General features: G+C 53.1%; 1 protein-coding gene across 13 annotated transcripts in view; it reads left to right on the top strand.

Annotated features, from left to right (window-relative positions):
* Baz (par-3 family cell polarity regulator) overlaps positions 1 to 17,436 on the top strand; it is a 229,505-nt gene that overhangs the window by 172,698 nt on the left and 39,371 nt on the right. Inside the window, exon 1 of one of the 13 annotated variants that reach the window (XM_077699150.1) lies at positions 5,400 to 5,471. The exons of 11 other annotated variants lie outside the window; for them this stretch is intronic. In XM_077699150.1, the coding sequence (XP_077555276.1) occupies positions 5,415 to 5,471 (57 nt within the window). In that variant the 5' untranslated portion in view covers positions 5,400 to 5,414. Of the gene's footprint in view, positions 1 to 5,399; positions 5,472 to 7,727; positions 7,881 to 17,436 lie in introns of those variants that run through there. One more of the 13 variants, XM_077699153.1, reaches the window with a different exon arrangement.

Raw genomic sequence — 17,436 nt, 5'->3', positions numbered from 1 at the left:
AGTCGGTTTATGATTCTCTGAATAAAATCCGTTCTTTGTGCTGCGCCCATTTCCACTGGTTTTATTTCGTGACGTTGAATGTCTCAAATTTTTGTACTGCATGAGATTTTTTTTCATTTGAGAATCCAGTGCTGCGATATAACCCTGGAGAAATTGACGCTATTCTACCTGCACCAGCGCAATTTCTGCATTTGAAAAACACGTTATCTCATTCGCAGGGAAAGGTTTGGCGATTCCAAGCATTTCGAAATTTGCCGCAGTTGCGAAAAGCCGTGGCTGCTCTGCCACACGAGCGCGATCGCGTCACCGAAATCGCAGGACAAAGTCTCACCGTGTCCAACGTGCACACATGAATGTCCTCGCGAACAGTGATGGTTGGGGTCGCTCGTTAGTGAAGCGTAAGTGCGACGCATACGTTCGTAAACCTGCTGCCGGTCGCTGCTGCGGTTGTAACGCGGTGAAAGAAAACAAAAGCAACAGCAACAACAAAAACAAGCAAGACCTTCTTTTTTTTTTTCGTTTTAGCAGCGGAGCTGTTTAAGGTTGAGCTTGGTCCAGTGGCGTTAGCAAAAAAACAAACAAAAAAAAAACCTGCGCCTCCTGTAAAGGGTGCACCACCGCAGATGGGGTGTTTTAACAATGAAGCCGGCTTTTGCTCCTGCTTGACTGTGAACGTAAAGGGCATATGCGTATGTGCACCCCTTACCTTATCCTGCTCGGTTTTCCCTCTACGCGTATGTTTTTTGCATGCTTAAAGAAAAAAAAAAAAACAACTGAAGAGCCGTCGCGTTGGCATTAAATGCACGTATACTTGTCCGAGCTGACTCCGTGATCGTTTGCGGTGGTGGCGGCACTAGCTTGCACTCATGCATGCGTGCACACTGCCGCGCTGTCTCTTGTGCAGCGCACTGTACGCCTTCGGCTGCGTGCACAGAATAACAAGCAGCCGCTGTGTGGTCCACGGATCGCCTTCAGCAGCTTCCTCCTTGTCAGCTGGCAGATCAGCGCTCGGTGGAACTGGGCCGTTAGAATTTCTCCTCGCTGCGCTGAAAGCTCCTGAAAAATCTTCTGTGGGAAGGTAAAAAAACAGCGACGTCTAATTTTATGCATAGTAGAAAGAAGCGAGCGGTCGCCCCAGAGAGAGAGGGAGACGATACATGAAGAAGAAAAAAGCAAATAGCTATGGGCAAGGGGCAAGGTGAACAAGACAGGGTGTGGTTTCTGGTCATGTCATCGCCGTAAACAAGAATTATCTTGGAGGGAAACAGCGCAAGAAAACGGGACGGAAAGGCGAGGGAGAGCAATAATTAGCGCGTTTTTTTTAACGTGCTTAATTTTAATTTGTTGACGCGTGCGGATATCCAGTCGTCTTCGCTTTTTTTATTTTTCCGGTTTTTTTTTTTTTTGTTCTTTCGCGCGCAACGGAACAACTACAGTGTAGGTACTACTTTCAGAAAGAGGACATATTGTCATGAATTTATTTACGCGCTATCGTTTCGCAGCTCCGATAAGGAGGGGCCTGAAGAAAAAACAAAAAAGACGCGAGCCTTGTGGAACAAGTTATTTGAGCTGCGTGTTATGAGATAGCGCGTGACTTGTGCTGCGTGCACTAATCGCTGCCGGTTCGTCTTCCGGTTGCGGTGGCCTCCTCGATTTGCGAGTCCGAAAACGGCCGCCTGAACAGGATGTTTGGGGGAAATGCGGCTGTGAAACAACGGACGCCGGATTTCGTCCCAGGACCGCTGTGGCCTTTCCGGGACTTCCTCAAACTGAGCTGGTCCAGTGTCGCCGCCGCTTTGGTCCGTAGGCCACGGCGTCTGCGTCTCCGGGAGCCCGTAGCACCGGTGTGGCGATGAGATTAGGGGCGCGTTATTTTAAATCCCTCGACGACGGCTTGTCTTTTGGGTAAAGTGTTCCCCCCAGATACAAAATCCCAAATTTCAGCGCTATCGTGTCTCCTCTAGAACCGCAACGAAGGGCTTACCCGCGGGTTTACAGGTTCATTGATTCGCTAACAGCTCGCTGTCGCGCTCGTGTAGCCACTAATAGGGCGTTTTAGCATAGCGGCTAGCGTACGCTACGCTAGGGTCGGCGGGTACGTGGACCCGACTGGGCAGGTGCGCATTCGTTCCGATTAGGGGTGACCCTCCTGGCCGTTCCCGCGGGCGCATGCGCAGTCGAGTCCCGCTGCCCGCCGACCCTAGCGTAGCGTACGCTAGCCGCTACGCTAAAACTCTCGAATAAATCAAAGATGCTGCACTGCATTATTTTTTTTCTTCTTCTGGCATTTTTTTGTTTAATGAGAGCCTCGGGAAGACTTTTTCTCTCTGTTTCGGCTATTTTGGTGACCTTGGCGGCCTGTCTGCGATACGTGACTAGCGAAACGAGTTGCCTCGCGAGGAAGGCACAGCGCAACGCCCCGTGTGCGCACAACGATATCCAAGCTTCCCTTGTTCAGTCTCTGCCCACGTCGGCTGCAGTTAATGGGCCCGCCAAACGACGTTCTTATCTGCAATTTAGCCGCGTAATGTCTTTCCCTCTTTTTGCTAGCGCTTACAGGCAACCGGCGGGACACGGCGTCGGCCCTGGCCCTTTGTTGCTTGCATTTTAATTTGGTGAAGTTTCTTCCCTCGGAGGCCTCCTGGAAAGATCCGACAGCTGTCTCCTGGACGGAAGTCACGTCAGGTCGCAGAGGGTCAGTGGTTTGCATGCGTACAGCTGCGCTCAAGCAGCCGGGTAACCAGCGCGCGCAGTGGATAGAGAGGGTACGAGGAGCGTGTCATTCCCACTTTGAGTTTGCCGTTGACTTTGCCTTGACTTTGCCACCGATATCAAATGCCGTGGTAGAGGGGACTTTGCTGAAGTGAAGATCACTCTTTTGTCCATCTCCGTCGCGGTAAGGCGACTCTGCGCACTTTCCGCGATCGGCAGCATGCCCCTCTCCCCCTCTTTCGACCTGCGTGATTCCACGGTGTGCGTGCGTGCGTGCGTGCGTGTGTGTGTGTGATGATGATGATGATGATGATGATTATGATGATGCCTGAACTCGGCCGCGGCGTAGCGCAGGTGAGTATCGGCGCTTGCTGTTGTTTCTCGGTAGTAAAAGAAGGGCGCGAATGCGGACGGGACAGCACGAGACGCGGGAGGCGGGGACTTTCCTCCGTCTTCTGGCGCTCCGTGTTCTTGTCAAAATGGCATGCTATAATAACTCTAGCCCACAAATCCATCCTCGTCTGTCCGCGGCCGTACCACGTACATGTACGCGGTGGCGCGTGGTGGCTGAGCACGAGCCGTTCTGTTTTATGGCGAGCGAGTCCCGCGGCCGGGTGAGTGGCCGCGGCACTGCGCCGAACGGCGGGGGGCGACCGGTTGCTGGCCGCCGCTACGCCGCCCTCCGGCGTCGTCGTACATCGTCGGTCCGAACAACAAGCGCCTCCGGGCTTACGCCATCCTCGCGTCGTGTATGTATGTACCTGGCGTGTCCAACCGGCTCCTCTTCCATTCTGTCGGCCCATTGTTTCCCTTTCGAACTCCCTGTGGCGTGGCTGGCACTGGCAGCACGGTGGGCACCACTTGCGGGCCGACAACCCGTTTGGCGCACTTTTACCCAGAAATGCGGTGACTTTTTTGATCTGATTGTCGTTGCGGGGTTGTCCCAAGGAGGTTGTAAGAATACAACCTCCTTGGGTTGTCCTGCGGTTGCCGCCTGAATTTCTCCTTGTGTTGTTGTATTCTTTGCAACATTCGCCGTTCCTCCAACGAAACTTTACGTCACCCCACCCTTAAAGGGATCAAGTAAACGTTTTTTTTTTTATCATCACCACTCAAACCTACATAGCAGCATGTACATACGCTCAGCTAAGGCGTCGTGCTGCTGAGCCCGAGGATGCGGGTTCTATTCGCGGCCGCGGCGGCCGCTTTTCTGATGGAGGCGAAAAGCAAAACCGCCCGTGTGTACGAGATTTCGGCGCACCTTAAAGATCCACAGGTGGTCAAAATTAATCCGGAGCCCTCCACTACGGCGCGCCCCATCGCCTACATAGCAGCTAGTAGTAATCCCGTATGTAGCCCTGGCAGCTACTTTCTCTTTTCTGCCGAGGTGAGTGCAAATATGTCGGGTTTTTACGAGATATGAGGACCGGGGCGTTGGTAAGGGACGCCAATTAAGCTACTAGATAAATGTTTAGATACAAAAAAAAGTTGGCCATGCTTTGAGCATCAATACTGTTGGTATGTCTGGGTCACAGAGCGCCTGGAAAAGCTCCTAGTGCTAAATAAAGGGAGTGAATAAAATGAATTCGGCCACTCCCCACGCGAACATCTGCGCGGCGACGCGCACACCCCACACCTGCTCGTCGGCTCCTTGCCTCCCCACTACTTGCCCTCACACTTCTTGACCTAGCATTTTACTCGTTTCCACTTTGCTTCGCCGCGTTTTGAGCGATGCCCGGTACGAATGGAGCTCAATCATAAACAGCTCCAGTGATAAAGTGTATACTACAACTAGACTGGAATACTACATATTGTAGATTACTCTACTAAAACTGGATGCCACGTACAGTGCCGCACGGTGTCGCTGCATGGCTTGTTGTTGCCCCCGGAAGCAGGGCACGCAGAAATCGGGAGCTCCCACCCTCTCGAATTCTGATTATCGACGTTGTCGCCACAGGGATCGCTACAGCACAAAGCGAAAGTCCGAATGTTACTAGCCCCTCGCGTAGCGCTAAATGGTCGGCTGCGATCCGGTTATCACAACGCCCAAAGGGCGCGCCGTGTGTGACCACGGGCTACTCACTCTCTCTCCCTCTTTCTCGCCGGCCGTTTTCCGGTCCGCCATTGGTGGCGGAAAAGAGAAAACAAGAGGCAAAGAGGGGGAACTCCTCGCTTCGCTGATCTTGGGCTACCGGGACAGCAGCTGCCCCGGCCGCTGCAGCCGTTCTTGTGCACCGCTCTGACCGCGGCGCGCTCCCGGCCGAACTTGCCGTGTTGTCCTCCCGGCAGGCGTTGGACGTCGAGGCTAGTGGACGCGCGGCATTCTCGGGGTCGCTGCTGGTTATTATGGCCGGCCGGTGCTGCGCTGATTTGCCCTGCTTGAGGGCCTGCCGGGTGATGATCATCCATCTGTCCAACGCCGGAGGAGAACGGGTGTGAGTGCTTGAGGAGCGTACCGAATTTCTCACGGCGTTGCTCTGCCAAGGAATGAAGATATTCTTCCCCAAGTAAAGTGTTGTTCATGGTGGCACCTGGATCGGTGGCTAGATTCGCAAGTCGGTTGAGCGGTGATGTCTCGCTCGATGAAGCCTTCTCACGTGTGTGCCTTGTGGTCGTTCGATACTTCTAGCCCGGTGCATGCATTGTGACGCGTCGTGGTTTCGTAAGACACCACAGTTCGGTGGCGTAGGACAACAGAAACCATGATTCGTGTATCTGGAATCCGAAATGGTGGATACCTGCCGCCGCCTTTCGCCCCTGTAAGTGGACCTCCGATTTTTGATTTCGTTCCTTTTTGTTTGTTTTCGTATAAGGACATAGTTTGTGCGAAATGGTACATTTTTATAGTCGTAGCTTTGAAGAACTTTGACTGCTTGTAAATTTTATCGCATTGACGTTGATCATGATTTTAGTGTTCGCTCTGTAGAAGATTCTAAAGCGCGCCTGGTTTGCCCGCGCCGATGTCCTTCGCCGAAGCTTAATTCGCAGCTCTTGTGCAGTGTAATATAGCATTCGACGAAAGGGCTAATCTTGCGCTCTTTCTTTCTGCGATAAGCGGACCGATATACGAATTGTTGAACGTAACTACAGTAAGCCTTCGCATTATAACGAAGTCATTGGCAAAACGACCAATTCGTCTTAGCGTTTCGCTAAAAGGATTGGCCCTTATAAACAGTGCCCATAAATGTGGCAAGTTCCCCGCAACACGTTAGACAAATTAACGCTGCACTATGCAGGAAAAGGTTCAGATGCGGTGGACATGCTTTATTAACAGCGAAGCCGTTTGGCAAGTTGTAATTTTTCTTGTACGCAGCTAAAATACCAAGAAAGTGCCTAGCGCACGTGAGCGCGTGCCTCGCGGCGACCGTCCGGCAGTTTAAAAAAAAGACAATTTTGAGTGCTGGTGTGTGCTTGCCTCTCGACGACCGCCCAGCGTCCCCAGCGCACGTTTGTCAAGTTTGGCAAAAAAAAAAAAAGCTCCATCGTTCGCCGTAATCGTGGCAACACTTGCTCGGAACGAGAAAGACACGTCATAGCGTGCGCCCCGCCCCTTTCAAGGTGATGTCCAATGATTATCACTTCCAAAAAAATGAAGGAAGCTTACACTTATAGCGACAATTAGAGCCACTAAATCATCTAGTGGCTCTAGCAACAATGATGGAGTAGAGGTCGTTACGGCAGCGAAGAAGAAGCAAATCGGCTGCAATCGTGGACTTACACCGTCGTGATGATCGCAAAGGTTGCGTACAGCTTCGCTACGTACCTTCAGGTCTTACGCGTTAGTGTGAGCTTCCTTCATTTTTCTTTTAATGTAAAGGGGGCGACTGAGCTTAGTTTGGTGAAGGGGAGTGGTATTCAGCAAGAGATAGGACCTATTTTTTTTCCAAGAGATAAGACCTTCACACTCGCAGTCGAGGAGCCGCTGGCGGTATACCGAAGCGGTGCGAGTATAGGCTCTGTCAAAGCGCGCGGACCTTCGCGCAGTCGTCATCATCATCATCATCATCCACAGCCCATCGGTGTCCACTGCAGTACAAGGACCTCTCCCGAAGATTTCCAAACTATTCTTGTCGCAGACTTTCTGAATCCATTCTATATGTCGCACAGTCAAGGGACCGTCGTATCGGAAGAAATGGGCGATCTATACAACGCGGACTGCTGTTGTATACTGTGGGCGGTATACGATCACGTGCACTGCAAATACGTCGGTATTCTTGTGATGAGTCGATAACATTGAAATGGGACCGCGACCTGTTCTACCTGATGCACCACGTTATCGCCGCGTTTTTTGATAAGACGGGCGAGCAACAAAGCTATGGCGGCATGACCGTAATACCCCTGGTTTGACTCACCTTGGTCCGGAAAGGGAGAGTGAAGGGTCGGCTTATCTGCGTGCCCATTTGTGCGGTGGCCTGTTTGGATTTTGCCCGTTTTTTTTACAGAGCTGACTGCAATCGCCAGATCCGTATGACAATAGCCCAAAACACATCTGCCGCTGTGGGCAGGCGTGTGCTCTCTTCGAATGGACAGAAATAGCCCTAAGCACATTAGCAGTTATGCACCTAGTTGTTGCGTAATCAGTGACTCATGTGCAGTCTTCTGAGACATGATCGACACATACACAAAGCTTAGCAGACTGACGGAAAACTGCGGAGGGAAGCAGAATCAGTATTAGCGCAGTCCTATTTTTTTGTATGTCTGGTGGGCAATAGCTCGTTATGTACTGGCGTCACCAAGCGGAGCCTGTGTGCGGGGTCTTTGTCCGGCTGCACACCAACGATGTTGACTCTGTCGAGGTTACAGTTCGCGCAGAGTTCCCGACAAGCGCGCATGCGAGACCGAGCGTTACTCATCGCCCATCCAGGCACGGCATGTATACCCGTCGCCCCCTCCTCCGGCTTCGAGCGGGTTCACGTACGCCTTTCTCGTCTGGATTGCCGTAATATCCCGCCCGTGTGTCCGATGATTCACGTACATTGGTTACTGTAGGTATGCGGTGCCAGACAGCGATAGAAACCATGTTGTGCGAGATAACGCTGCGCTTTGGTCAGAGCACGGCGGGACTGTCTGGCTGAGTGGCAGCTACAACGTGGCAGAACGGCAGAAACGGACGACCAATCATCGAAAGTTTTCTTTCCAATTTCTGTGCTTTGCCTCGTCGAATGAACGTGAGTGGGATCATTTCGTCCATTCGCAGGGTTCGGCTTCAATAGGAATTAATTTAAACGTATATTTCTGTTATTCTAACTTCATTGTCAAGTTTAAATTCGAATCGAGTTGGGACTTACTTATTCCGCTGGTGGCTTCGAAATGTGTTTTGTGTGGCGTGTGTAGCATAACCTAGTGCAAAGAGGAGTTTTTTTATGTGTGATTTAAGCAAACACTGTCGACACTTCTACCCCTACAACACCCTGGCAGGAGTCGCTTGATACCGTCCCCAGATTTGTCGGGCGTGTCTCGGGAACTTGTACCACGGTTTTTTGAGTAGGCTCTGCCTCTGCGCTGGGACTTGCCCTGTCCAGTGGCTATGTGAACTTTTCCGTTTTCAAGGAAGTATTTTCCTTTTTTCTGTACTCGACATGCGAACAAACAGGCACGTCGCTGGGCAGTTGTGTACCCAGAAGAACTGAACAGCCGACCTTATTATTATTTTTTTTATCAGTTGTCATTCAGCCAAATTCCAGCTGATCAGCTGCCACTAAGCTGAAATCCAGTCTCGCTGCGCCCAGATTGACGAACAAGACCAGCTAAAAGACCGCTGCGAATTACACCACGGGCGTTTTCAGGTGTTGTGAGTGCAACTTCTCAAGTGATTCGCGATGAAACGGAGTGCGGACACGCAATGCTCATAGCTGCATATTTGTGCGCGATGGTGCACAAACATTCTGTGCGCGTTGGCTGCTGCACACAACTTATTGCGGGTTGCGGGGAGTTCGATTTTATGGTCGTAGAGAGAGAGAGAGAGAGAGAGAGAGAGAGAGAGAGAGAGAGAGAGAGAGAGAGAGAGAGAGAGAGAGAGAGAGAGAGAGAGAGAGAGAGATTTCCTTTCCTGCCGGAGTGGTACCTCCTTTAGCACGTTAATGCGAACACATTTTTTTACGCTCCCTTCAAGTTCGTCTCAACGGGAATCTACTGTATATGTGTATAAGTAAAAAAGGAGGGATGCTTGCCTGCAGCGCCAGCTCGAGATTCATAGTTGATGCTGAGGGAGCTTAAAATGTGCCGCCAAGCTTCCCTCCTCGTTTACGTATACATACATATATACATTCGACTCCCGTTGATACGAACTCGAAGAGACCGTAAAAAAAATGTGTTCGTATTGCAAGAAGCTCGTATTAAACGGAGGTCTTATTATTGTTCTTTTTTTTTTGCTTTGTGGATGTTACAAGAGAGCGAAAGTGTTGTTCCTCTTAACTACGGAGCTCGTCTTAACCGAGCATAGGCAAAACATGAATACATAACCGATACTAGCCGCGTTCTATTAGTTAAATGTAAACGTGGGCTTGATATATGCTATAGCAAGTGAAAAACGCATTAAAAATATTAGCAGGTGCTTAGCTCGGCTATGCCAAGATATACGTAGCGTGAGCTAAGGTTCAGCTGGTTACTGCAATTGGATTGGGAATCAATCCAATCCAATCCAATCTAATTCAATCCAATCCAATCCAATGCTCCTCACGCTTGCGCAGCTCGGCCCTTCAAGGTCCACGCGAAACTGCTCAACCTCGGCCAGTGTAGCTTACGCTACAAAACAGTGTTTCAATCAAAAATTACAAAAAGGGCTCACGCCGGAGCGGCGGGCTCGAGGCGGCACCGCAAGCCCAACAGTGACAAAATGTCCCGACAGATGACGCGCGAGCAGTGCGAACGCAAGAAGATTGAATAGAGCAAAATTACATTGCGTTTATCATGGGAGGGGGAGACTGTAGGCGGGGAGAGAGGAGAGGCAATTACGTGGCTGCAGGGGCGGCGAAAGACTATCGTCTTACGACATTTCGCAGTGAAGCGAGAAGGTACGGGGCAAACTTTTTTTTTTTTTATTAGTGGACACACAGAAAAGAAAAGGGGGCTCTTGCACGCGGAAAAATTTCACGGAGTCGTTGCTTGTGCCAAGGCCTTCCAAGGTGGTGTTTTTTTTTTTTTTTTAATGCAGCCGGACACTTTCATTGCGACTCACTCCTTGGCGAGGGTGTAGTTTTAGCAAACACCCCCCCCCCCCCTTCCCCGAATATCGAATAAAAATAAGCTGGACTGTTTACCAGTGTGTCTTAAGTTTCTAAAAGCAAGGCGAAGATTTTTACAGAACAGGCACCCTGCTTTTCTTCCTGTTCGCTATGAGGCAAAGGGGAAGGAAAGAAAGGAAGAATAAAAACATCCCCTTCGTCTGCTCGAGTTGGCAGCGGGTATCCTTCCGCGGCAGGAGCACGTTTCGTCTGCGGCGGCACAGATGAGAGCGGCGCACGCGGCGCCTAATGAGCGCCCGCCAACATTCCTGCATGGCGCGCGGGAAGAAGCAGCCCCTTGCTGCCCCGCGCTCATCCCGCGAGCATGCTCTCACGCAACGGCCGCAGAGTGCTTCCGCGCAACGATTATATAGCAGACCATTTGCTCCTCGCTTCCTGCAGCTCCGCCGTGGAACGCTGCATCAATTTCGTTGGCGAGCCGCGCACGCGTATCTGGACAGACCTGCCCGCACCCGTCTGCGCGTGTGAGGGGGGCCATCTTGAACGATGCGTATCATTATCGCGTACTTTAAATCCGGCTTCTCGCGTAATTGTTTCGCGTGGGTGATGGGGGCGCAGTGGGCCGCTGCTGGGGCCTGTTATTGTCCTCGAATGCTGTGCGCCTCTGAACGGCGTGGTGCTGCCTGAACGGCCTTGAAGCCAAGCCTCCGTCCAGGACATCCTTGCATTATTACTCGCCGGGTTGGCGAGCACTGTGCCAGGTGGGGCACGCTCGGAACTCGTTTGTCGTCTGCTTCTGTAGTCGCGTCACGTGGAACGTCCGGGTGACCGCGCTAACGTGGTCAAAGTTTAGGATAGAGGAGACGCTGATACGGTGAGACAAAACATGTACGTTGAGTTGCAACCGAGAGACAAGTCCCGTCGCAAAAGCCAGTTAAATTTCGCCTCTCCATCTTCTTGGCGAACTGATGGAGACGAAATAGTGATGTTCTTTTTGATGCGCGAGCCGAGGGGACGATCTCGACTCGCTCCGATGACCGACGACCGATGCTTGGAGCGGGTGAGGGATGAGGACTGCCTTCCTTGCTAGATATTAGGTTTATTTACATTATTTACAAAACTCCAACTTTACATCAGGTCAGAGTGACGGTTACATTGTCACTCTGACAGCAGCAGCCTGTTCGGCCGAGATCTATACTACTAGATCCCCTCTCGACCGACCCCCGACAAAACCCAACACTCTGGTTTTGATAGCAAAAACTCCGCCTCCAAAAAGGGGGCGTTCAAGAAAGAGAGAAAAACCTTTCAAAACAATTATTACAAACCATTGATTGGCCACAGGAAACAGCCAATCACATACATGTCCCCACCTGCGGTCACGTGACCTAACGCTCTCTCTTACACACTCATAGTGCGTTTCCCGCGAACGCCATAGCACCCGACAAGCAAACACAGTACATATGTGGCCTAAGTGGACACACATTACGTTCAGCGGGCGGCATCTGCACAACAGCCAAGCCGAGGGCCCAGAGCAGTCCCCGCGCGGCTGACCTCCCTCCGCGCGACGCCTCCCACGAAGCGTGCGTCTGCGCGAGCGGCAGGACAATGAGGGTTGCTAATTCCCTCCCAGACTAAAGGGCGCCGCCGCCCACCTGAACAGACCACGGGGAAAGACGCCGCCAGCCGAGGCGACCATCGTCGAGGCGAACGACCCGTCGACGAAGAGCGCCCACCGCAGGAGTCGAAGATTTTCCAAACTTACACCGCGCGCGCTTTCAACACTAAGAGATACGATCATCTGGCCGCCCGCCAGCTTGTTATGCCGAATGACCCTGCCACCCTCGACGCGACAGAGGCACTCAGGCTAATCGCCCCCATCCTTTGACACACAAAAGGACGGGCACAACAGCTCTCCGCGGCTCCGAACTTGGCGTCCGCGCGGCTACATGAAAGGGACCCAGGATCGTAGCTACCAGCGGAGGCGACGCCAATACATGGGCCACCGGCGGCCTTCATTAATTACATGCGGAGCCCGAACTTAACAAGCCCGAACTTAACACCTCCGCACTAAGAATGTTGTCCGTACACTAGCTGTACGTACAACATTAACTCTCCTGCAGGTTATGTCTTACTGCAGAGCCAGAACTAAAAAAAACACTCAAGCCGTTACGCAAATACAATACAACGCGGGTACAATACAGTACAACAAAAAAAATTAACCCGCTACACACCAACCCAAACATCACAACGCGCCGCCCAACTGCACAAAAAAAAAACGGACGCAACACGGCATACTCAGTGCTTTGGCCTAGCCATGGCTTGCGCAACATCAAATAATAACAAAAGTGCTCAACTACAGGGCCCGTGAGAACAAACTCGTGGCACCCTCTACCATTAAAGGCAACCAACCCCACGAAGGGTGTAAATTTTCAAACTTGACCACAAAATGAATAAAACCATCCACTTTTAAACGTTAAGCGCATGCAGGAACATTCTTTCCCTCTAAGGAAAGAAACACACACCCAAACAAACCCAAACACACAAAAAAATGAGGCTAGTCCTGTACCGATAACAAAACGTTTAAGAAAGTTCAGCGTTTCTTCACGCACTCGCGGACGCCGGTTCTTTCGGAATGCGACACAGATTGTTCGTCCCGGTTGCGGTTCACTCGCTGTCCACATGCGATGTACTGAAAGTTCACTTTTCAGTACTTCAGACCCTAGTTCGCACACAAGCGCCACAAGTGGACCCTACCTGCACATTCCATGGCCCACCATGACCACATGCCAACGGCACAAATAAAGGACAGCACTCGCCATTGTACCCCAAGGTAAACTCTCTACCGTGCTGTAACCGCGGATCTACTTCACAAGAATACAGCGTTAAAAACCGCCAAACCGCCAATTACACGCCTTACGACAGCTGAACGCAACCAAACATGCACACACAAAAAGAAAACTAACTACAAGGGGGAGAACGACAGTACTGGTAAAACTAAAAATAATTCTCATCTGAGCGATCCATACGCACCCAGAGAAAAACACGCTAACAACTAAGTGTGCGCAAAACAACCTGACCCCGTTCTGTCCAGCACTGCACACTATTCAGCGCAACCCCCCCTTCCACGGCGGCACACACCGACCGTCGCACGGAAACTGATTCCGTGTTGTGCGCCACCAGCTGATTCTACGCGAACCCTGGTTTGGCTCGCGGTGTCCTCTGCTCCCTGGAGAAAAGGAACACCCTACTCGGCGGTAGCGCGTACGACGATGTCGCACCTGCGCCGCCCCACCTGCCCCCGCGTCCCGCGTTCTCGCGCCTGTCGGAATCGACCTACGCGCAAGACGCCGCGGGCCGCCCGCACATTCCTGCTTTGCGCACGGAAGCTCAACGATTAGGCGCGCCGTTCCGCTGCCCTTGCATGACCCCTGCGCCTCCTCTGCCTCCTCAGAGATGAGCATGCTTTCTGCAGCTAAGACTTCCGTCTCGCGAGATTCTATGATCTCATCTGTAGCAGTGGGGACGCCAACGTGTTGCACAACAACTGGGGTGGCTTCGGCCACCTCCACTACATCCCCACTCTCCTCATCCCGTGGCGCTCGAAGCGCCCACGAGGGAACAAAAACTGTGAAGACATTGGTATCGTCTTCGAGTCTACCAATCCTGCGAAGCTTCGCTTTTTCGTAAGCGATCTCCGCTCTTCCTTGCGCTAATTGAGCACTGAGCTCCTCACCCGTCCACACGGACGGGCTACCCGCGCCCCTGCTACCCGCTAGCCTTGCTTTTCCCAAAGCGTGCTGGGCATTTTTGAGAGCTAATTCAGCTCTCAACTCCTCGATCTCGAGCACAATGGCACTAACCTTCCGGTCGGTGCCGCGACATCCCGTTAGCATAGTGGCCATGGTGAACCCGGAGAAAACAAATCAGGGCCCACCTGTGCTCGCTCCGGGTTCGGTCGGGTCGCAGTGTCGCTGATGCAACAGCTAGTGGACCCGATGCGCCGCTCTCGCCACTGGGATGGGGCCGTGCTCCTTGGGCCAGAGCCCGCTGAGGTGTCGCCCCGTTGAACCGCGGCTTACGCCGCCCTGGGCCGAAGCCCCCGAGGCCTCCCGCTGAGGTGTCGCCTCGTTGAACCGCGGCTTACGCCGCCCTGGGCCAGAGCCCACGAGGCCTCCCGCTGAGGTGTCGCCCCGTTGAACCGCGGCTTACGCCGCCCTGGGCCGAAGCCCCCGAGGCCTCCCGCTGAGGTGTCGCCCCGTTGAACCGCGGCTTACGCCGCCCTGGGCCGAAGCCCCCGAGGCCTCCCGCTGAGGTGTCGCCCCGTTGAACCGCGGCTTACGCCGCCCTGGGCCAGAGCCCACGAGGCCTCCCGCTGAGGTGTCGCCCCGTTGAACCGCGGCCTACGCCGCCCTGGGCCGAAGCCCCCGAGGCCTCCCGCTGAGGTGTCGCCCCGTTGCCGTTGAATCGCGGCTGCTGCCGCACTGAGCCGAAACTCACGAGGCCTCCCGCTGAGGTGTCGCCCCGTCGATGCTTGGAGTCTGGCTCGTCGTTGGTCGGAGCCGAACCTTGCGTTGAAGGAGTCTCTCCGCAGTTCCCCACCAGCTCCAGCCGATGGTCGTGGTCATCCTGTCGACTGCGCCAGTTAAATTTCGCCTCTCCATCTTCTTGGCGAACTGATGGAGACGAAATAGTGATGTTCTTTTTGATGCGCGAGCCGAGGGGACGATCTCGACTCGCTCCGATGACCGACGACCGATGCTTGGAGCGGGTGAGGGATGAGGACTGCCTTCCTTGCTAGATATTAGGTTTATTTACATTATTTACAAAACTCCAACTTTACATCAGGTCAGAGTGACGGTTACATTGTCACTCTGACAGCAGCAGCCTGTTCGGCCGAGATCTATACTACTAGATCCCCTCTCGACCGACCCCCGACAAAACCCAACACTCTGGTTTTGATAGCAAAAACTCCGCCTCCAAAAAGGGGGCGTTCAAGAAAGAGAGAAAAACCTTTCAAAACAATTATTACAAACCATTGATTGGCCACAGGAAACAGCCAATCACATACATGTCCCCACCTGCGGTCACGTGACCTAACGCTCTCTCTTACACACTCATAGTGCGTTTCCCGCGAACGCCATAGCACCCGACAAGCAAACACAGTACATATGTGGCCTAAGTGGACACACATTACGTTCAGCGGGCGGCATCTGCACAACAGCCAAGCCGAGGGCCCAGAGCAGTCCCCGCGCGGCTGACCTCCCTCCGCGCGACGCCTCCCACGAAGCGTGCGTCTGCGCGAGCGGCAGGACAATGAGGGTTGCTAATTCCCTCCCAGACTAAAGGGCGCCGCCGCCCACCTGAACAGACCACGGGGAAAGACGCCGCCAGCCGAGGCGACCATCGTCGAGGCGAACGACCCGTCGACGAAGAGCGCCCACCGCAGGAGTCGAAGATTTTCCAAACTTACACCGCGCGCGCTTTCAACACTAAGAGATACGATCATCTGGCCGCCCGCCAGCTTGTTATGCCGAATGACCCTGCCACCCTCGACGCGACAGAGGCACTCAGGCTAATCGCCCCCATCCTTTGACACACAAAAGGACGGGCACAACAGCTCTCCGCGGCTCCGAACTTGGCGTCCGCGCGGCTACATGAAAGGGACCCAGGATCGTAGCTACCAGCGGAGGCGACGCCAATACATGGGCCACCGGCGGCCTTCATTAATTACATGCGGAGCCCGAACTTAACAAGCCCGAACTTAACAAAGCCCCGCGACGATAGCCCCGTGTCTCAAATGCCCCGCGAGCAGTAACTCCGCGTGCCAAAAGCCCCGATGCCACTTTCCCCGAACCAATCTCCCGGGGCGATATTCTTTTTTTGTAACGTCTTTATTTCTGCTTTGTACAGGTTATAAACCCTGCGACAGAAATGGGGGAATTTATGGTGGAGGGGGAGGGGGGCCGCTGTCGTCCACGACTTCGAGGTGGGGTAGTCCGAGGTCGGCTCTGCAGAGAAACGGCCGGGTCCTCTCTCGTCCTTCAAATATTGAAGAAAATTAGCAGTGGCTTAGCTCGGCTATGCCAGGATATACGTAGCGCGAGCTAATGTTCAGCTGGTTATTCCTAGGTTTCCTGGTTGTCTAGGATTACCTGATTATCATTCTTACTGCTGCTAAAACGATTTCCAATCCAGTCCAGTCCAGTCACTGCTCCTCGCGCATGAGCAGCACGGCTCTCCAGGAGCCACGCGAAACGGGTATCAAGCGGCTCCGGCGCAGTGACAGACTTGACTACTGCGCAACGGAGCCGACAGCTGGGCACGCGCCGGGCCAGTGCGTCTGCCGCGGCTATGACGTCACTCCTCTGGAATGCGCAGACCATAGAGTTTCTCAGATAAGCTAGTGAGAAACTCTATGGCGCAGACTGGCGAATGTGGACACACCCGCACTACAACTGGAATGGATTTCCAATACAATCCAATTTAATCTAATCCAAATCCAATCCAATCTCATGCTCTTCGCGCTTGCGCAGTACGGCCCTTCACTGCCCACGCGAAACTGCTCAGCCTCGGCCAGTGTAGCTTACGCTACAAAAGCCCGCCAGAGCCGAAGTACGTCCGATGGTCCAACGTGTGATGGTGGATCGATCCACTCCTGCAGGGTGCCAGGTCGGCGTCCGCCGAGAGGCTGAAGTGCTGTCTCCCGAACTGCGGTAAAGGCAGGGCAATGCCACAGAAGATGTTCAGTCGTGCCTTTTGCGGGGCATAACGGGCACTCACTGTGGGGTCACGTATGAGCGCGGGTTGATTACGGCGCGTCATTTCCTTTTCAGTGCCTTTTTTTTTTTTTTTAATTAGGGCAAAGTAATGTTTGACGATCTTCTAAAGAAAATGATTGCGTCTGTCGCTTTTCCGAAGTATCACGGGCGTTATGCCTTTGGCTGCGCTAATTTAGTAGCGTGTTTTCCTAACTTCGTACGATGGCGGTGACCGCTATTCCCCCCCCCCCCCCCCCCACCCTACCCTCCCGATTCGCTTCACCCCGTTGCTTAAGTGCCTGCCGGAACGTACGAATCATCGCCGTGGTCTCTGAGGGTGGCACCTGCGGGGCCACAGAGGGTTTTATTAATTAATTAATATTTGCAGGACACGGACTCGGAGGACGAAAGCATTCACCACCAGGCGAGCCAGATACTTTGGGCAACGTTTTCGTGTCTTTAGTTTTCTTCTGCCGTCTTTACGTCTCCTTTCGTTGGCCACACAAGATTACCAAGAAAGAAAACATACGTAGAATAATAGCGTGGGCTTAAATTATGTCTACAGCGCTTAAAGAAGCGGGTCTTTCGGCGCGGGGCAGTCGGCACGCGGGGCAAAAGAGACGAGGAGAATGTGTACGGGGCTTATGAGCACGGGGCTTTCGAAAACGGGGCAAAAGGCTCGGGGTTTCCGGCGCGGGGCAAATGAGACGGGGCTTTTGAAATGTGGGCTTTCGTGCGCCACCCACCGAGAGGGCTGGCCCGGCTGGGTACAAAGTGACATT

Source organism: Haemaphysalis longicornis, unplaced genomic scaffold (assembly GCF_048455015.1).
Source record: "Haemaphysalis longicornis isolate Haplotype H1 unplaced genomic scaffold, Haemaphysalis longicornis Haplotype H1 scaffold_2, whole genome shotgun sequence".
Classification (NCBI taxonomy): Eukaryota; Metazoa; Arthropoda; class Arachnida; order Ixodida; family Ixodidae; genus Haemaphysalis; species Haemaphysalis longicornis.
The sequence above is the reverse complement of the archived record's forward strand: the minus strand, read 5'-3'. Positions and strand labels throughout refer to the sequence as shown.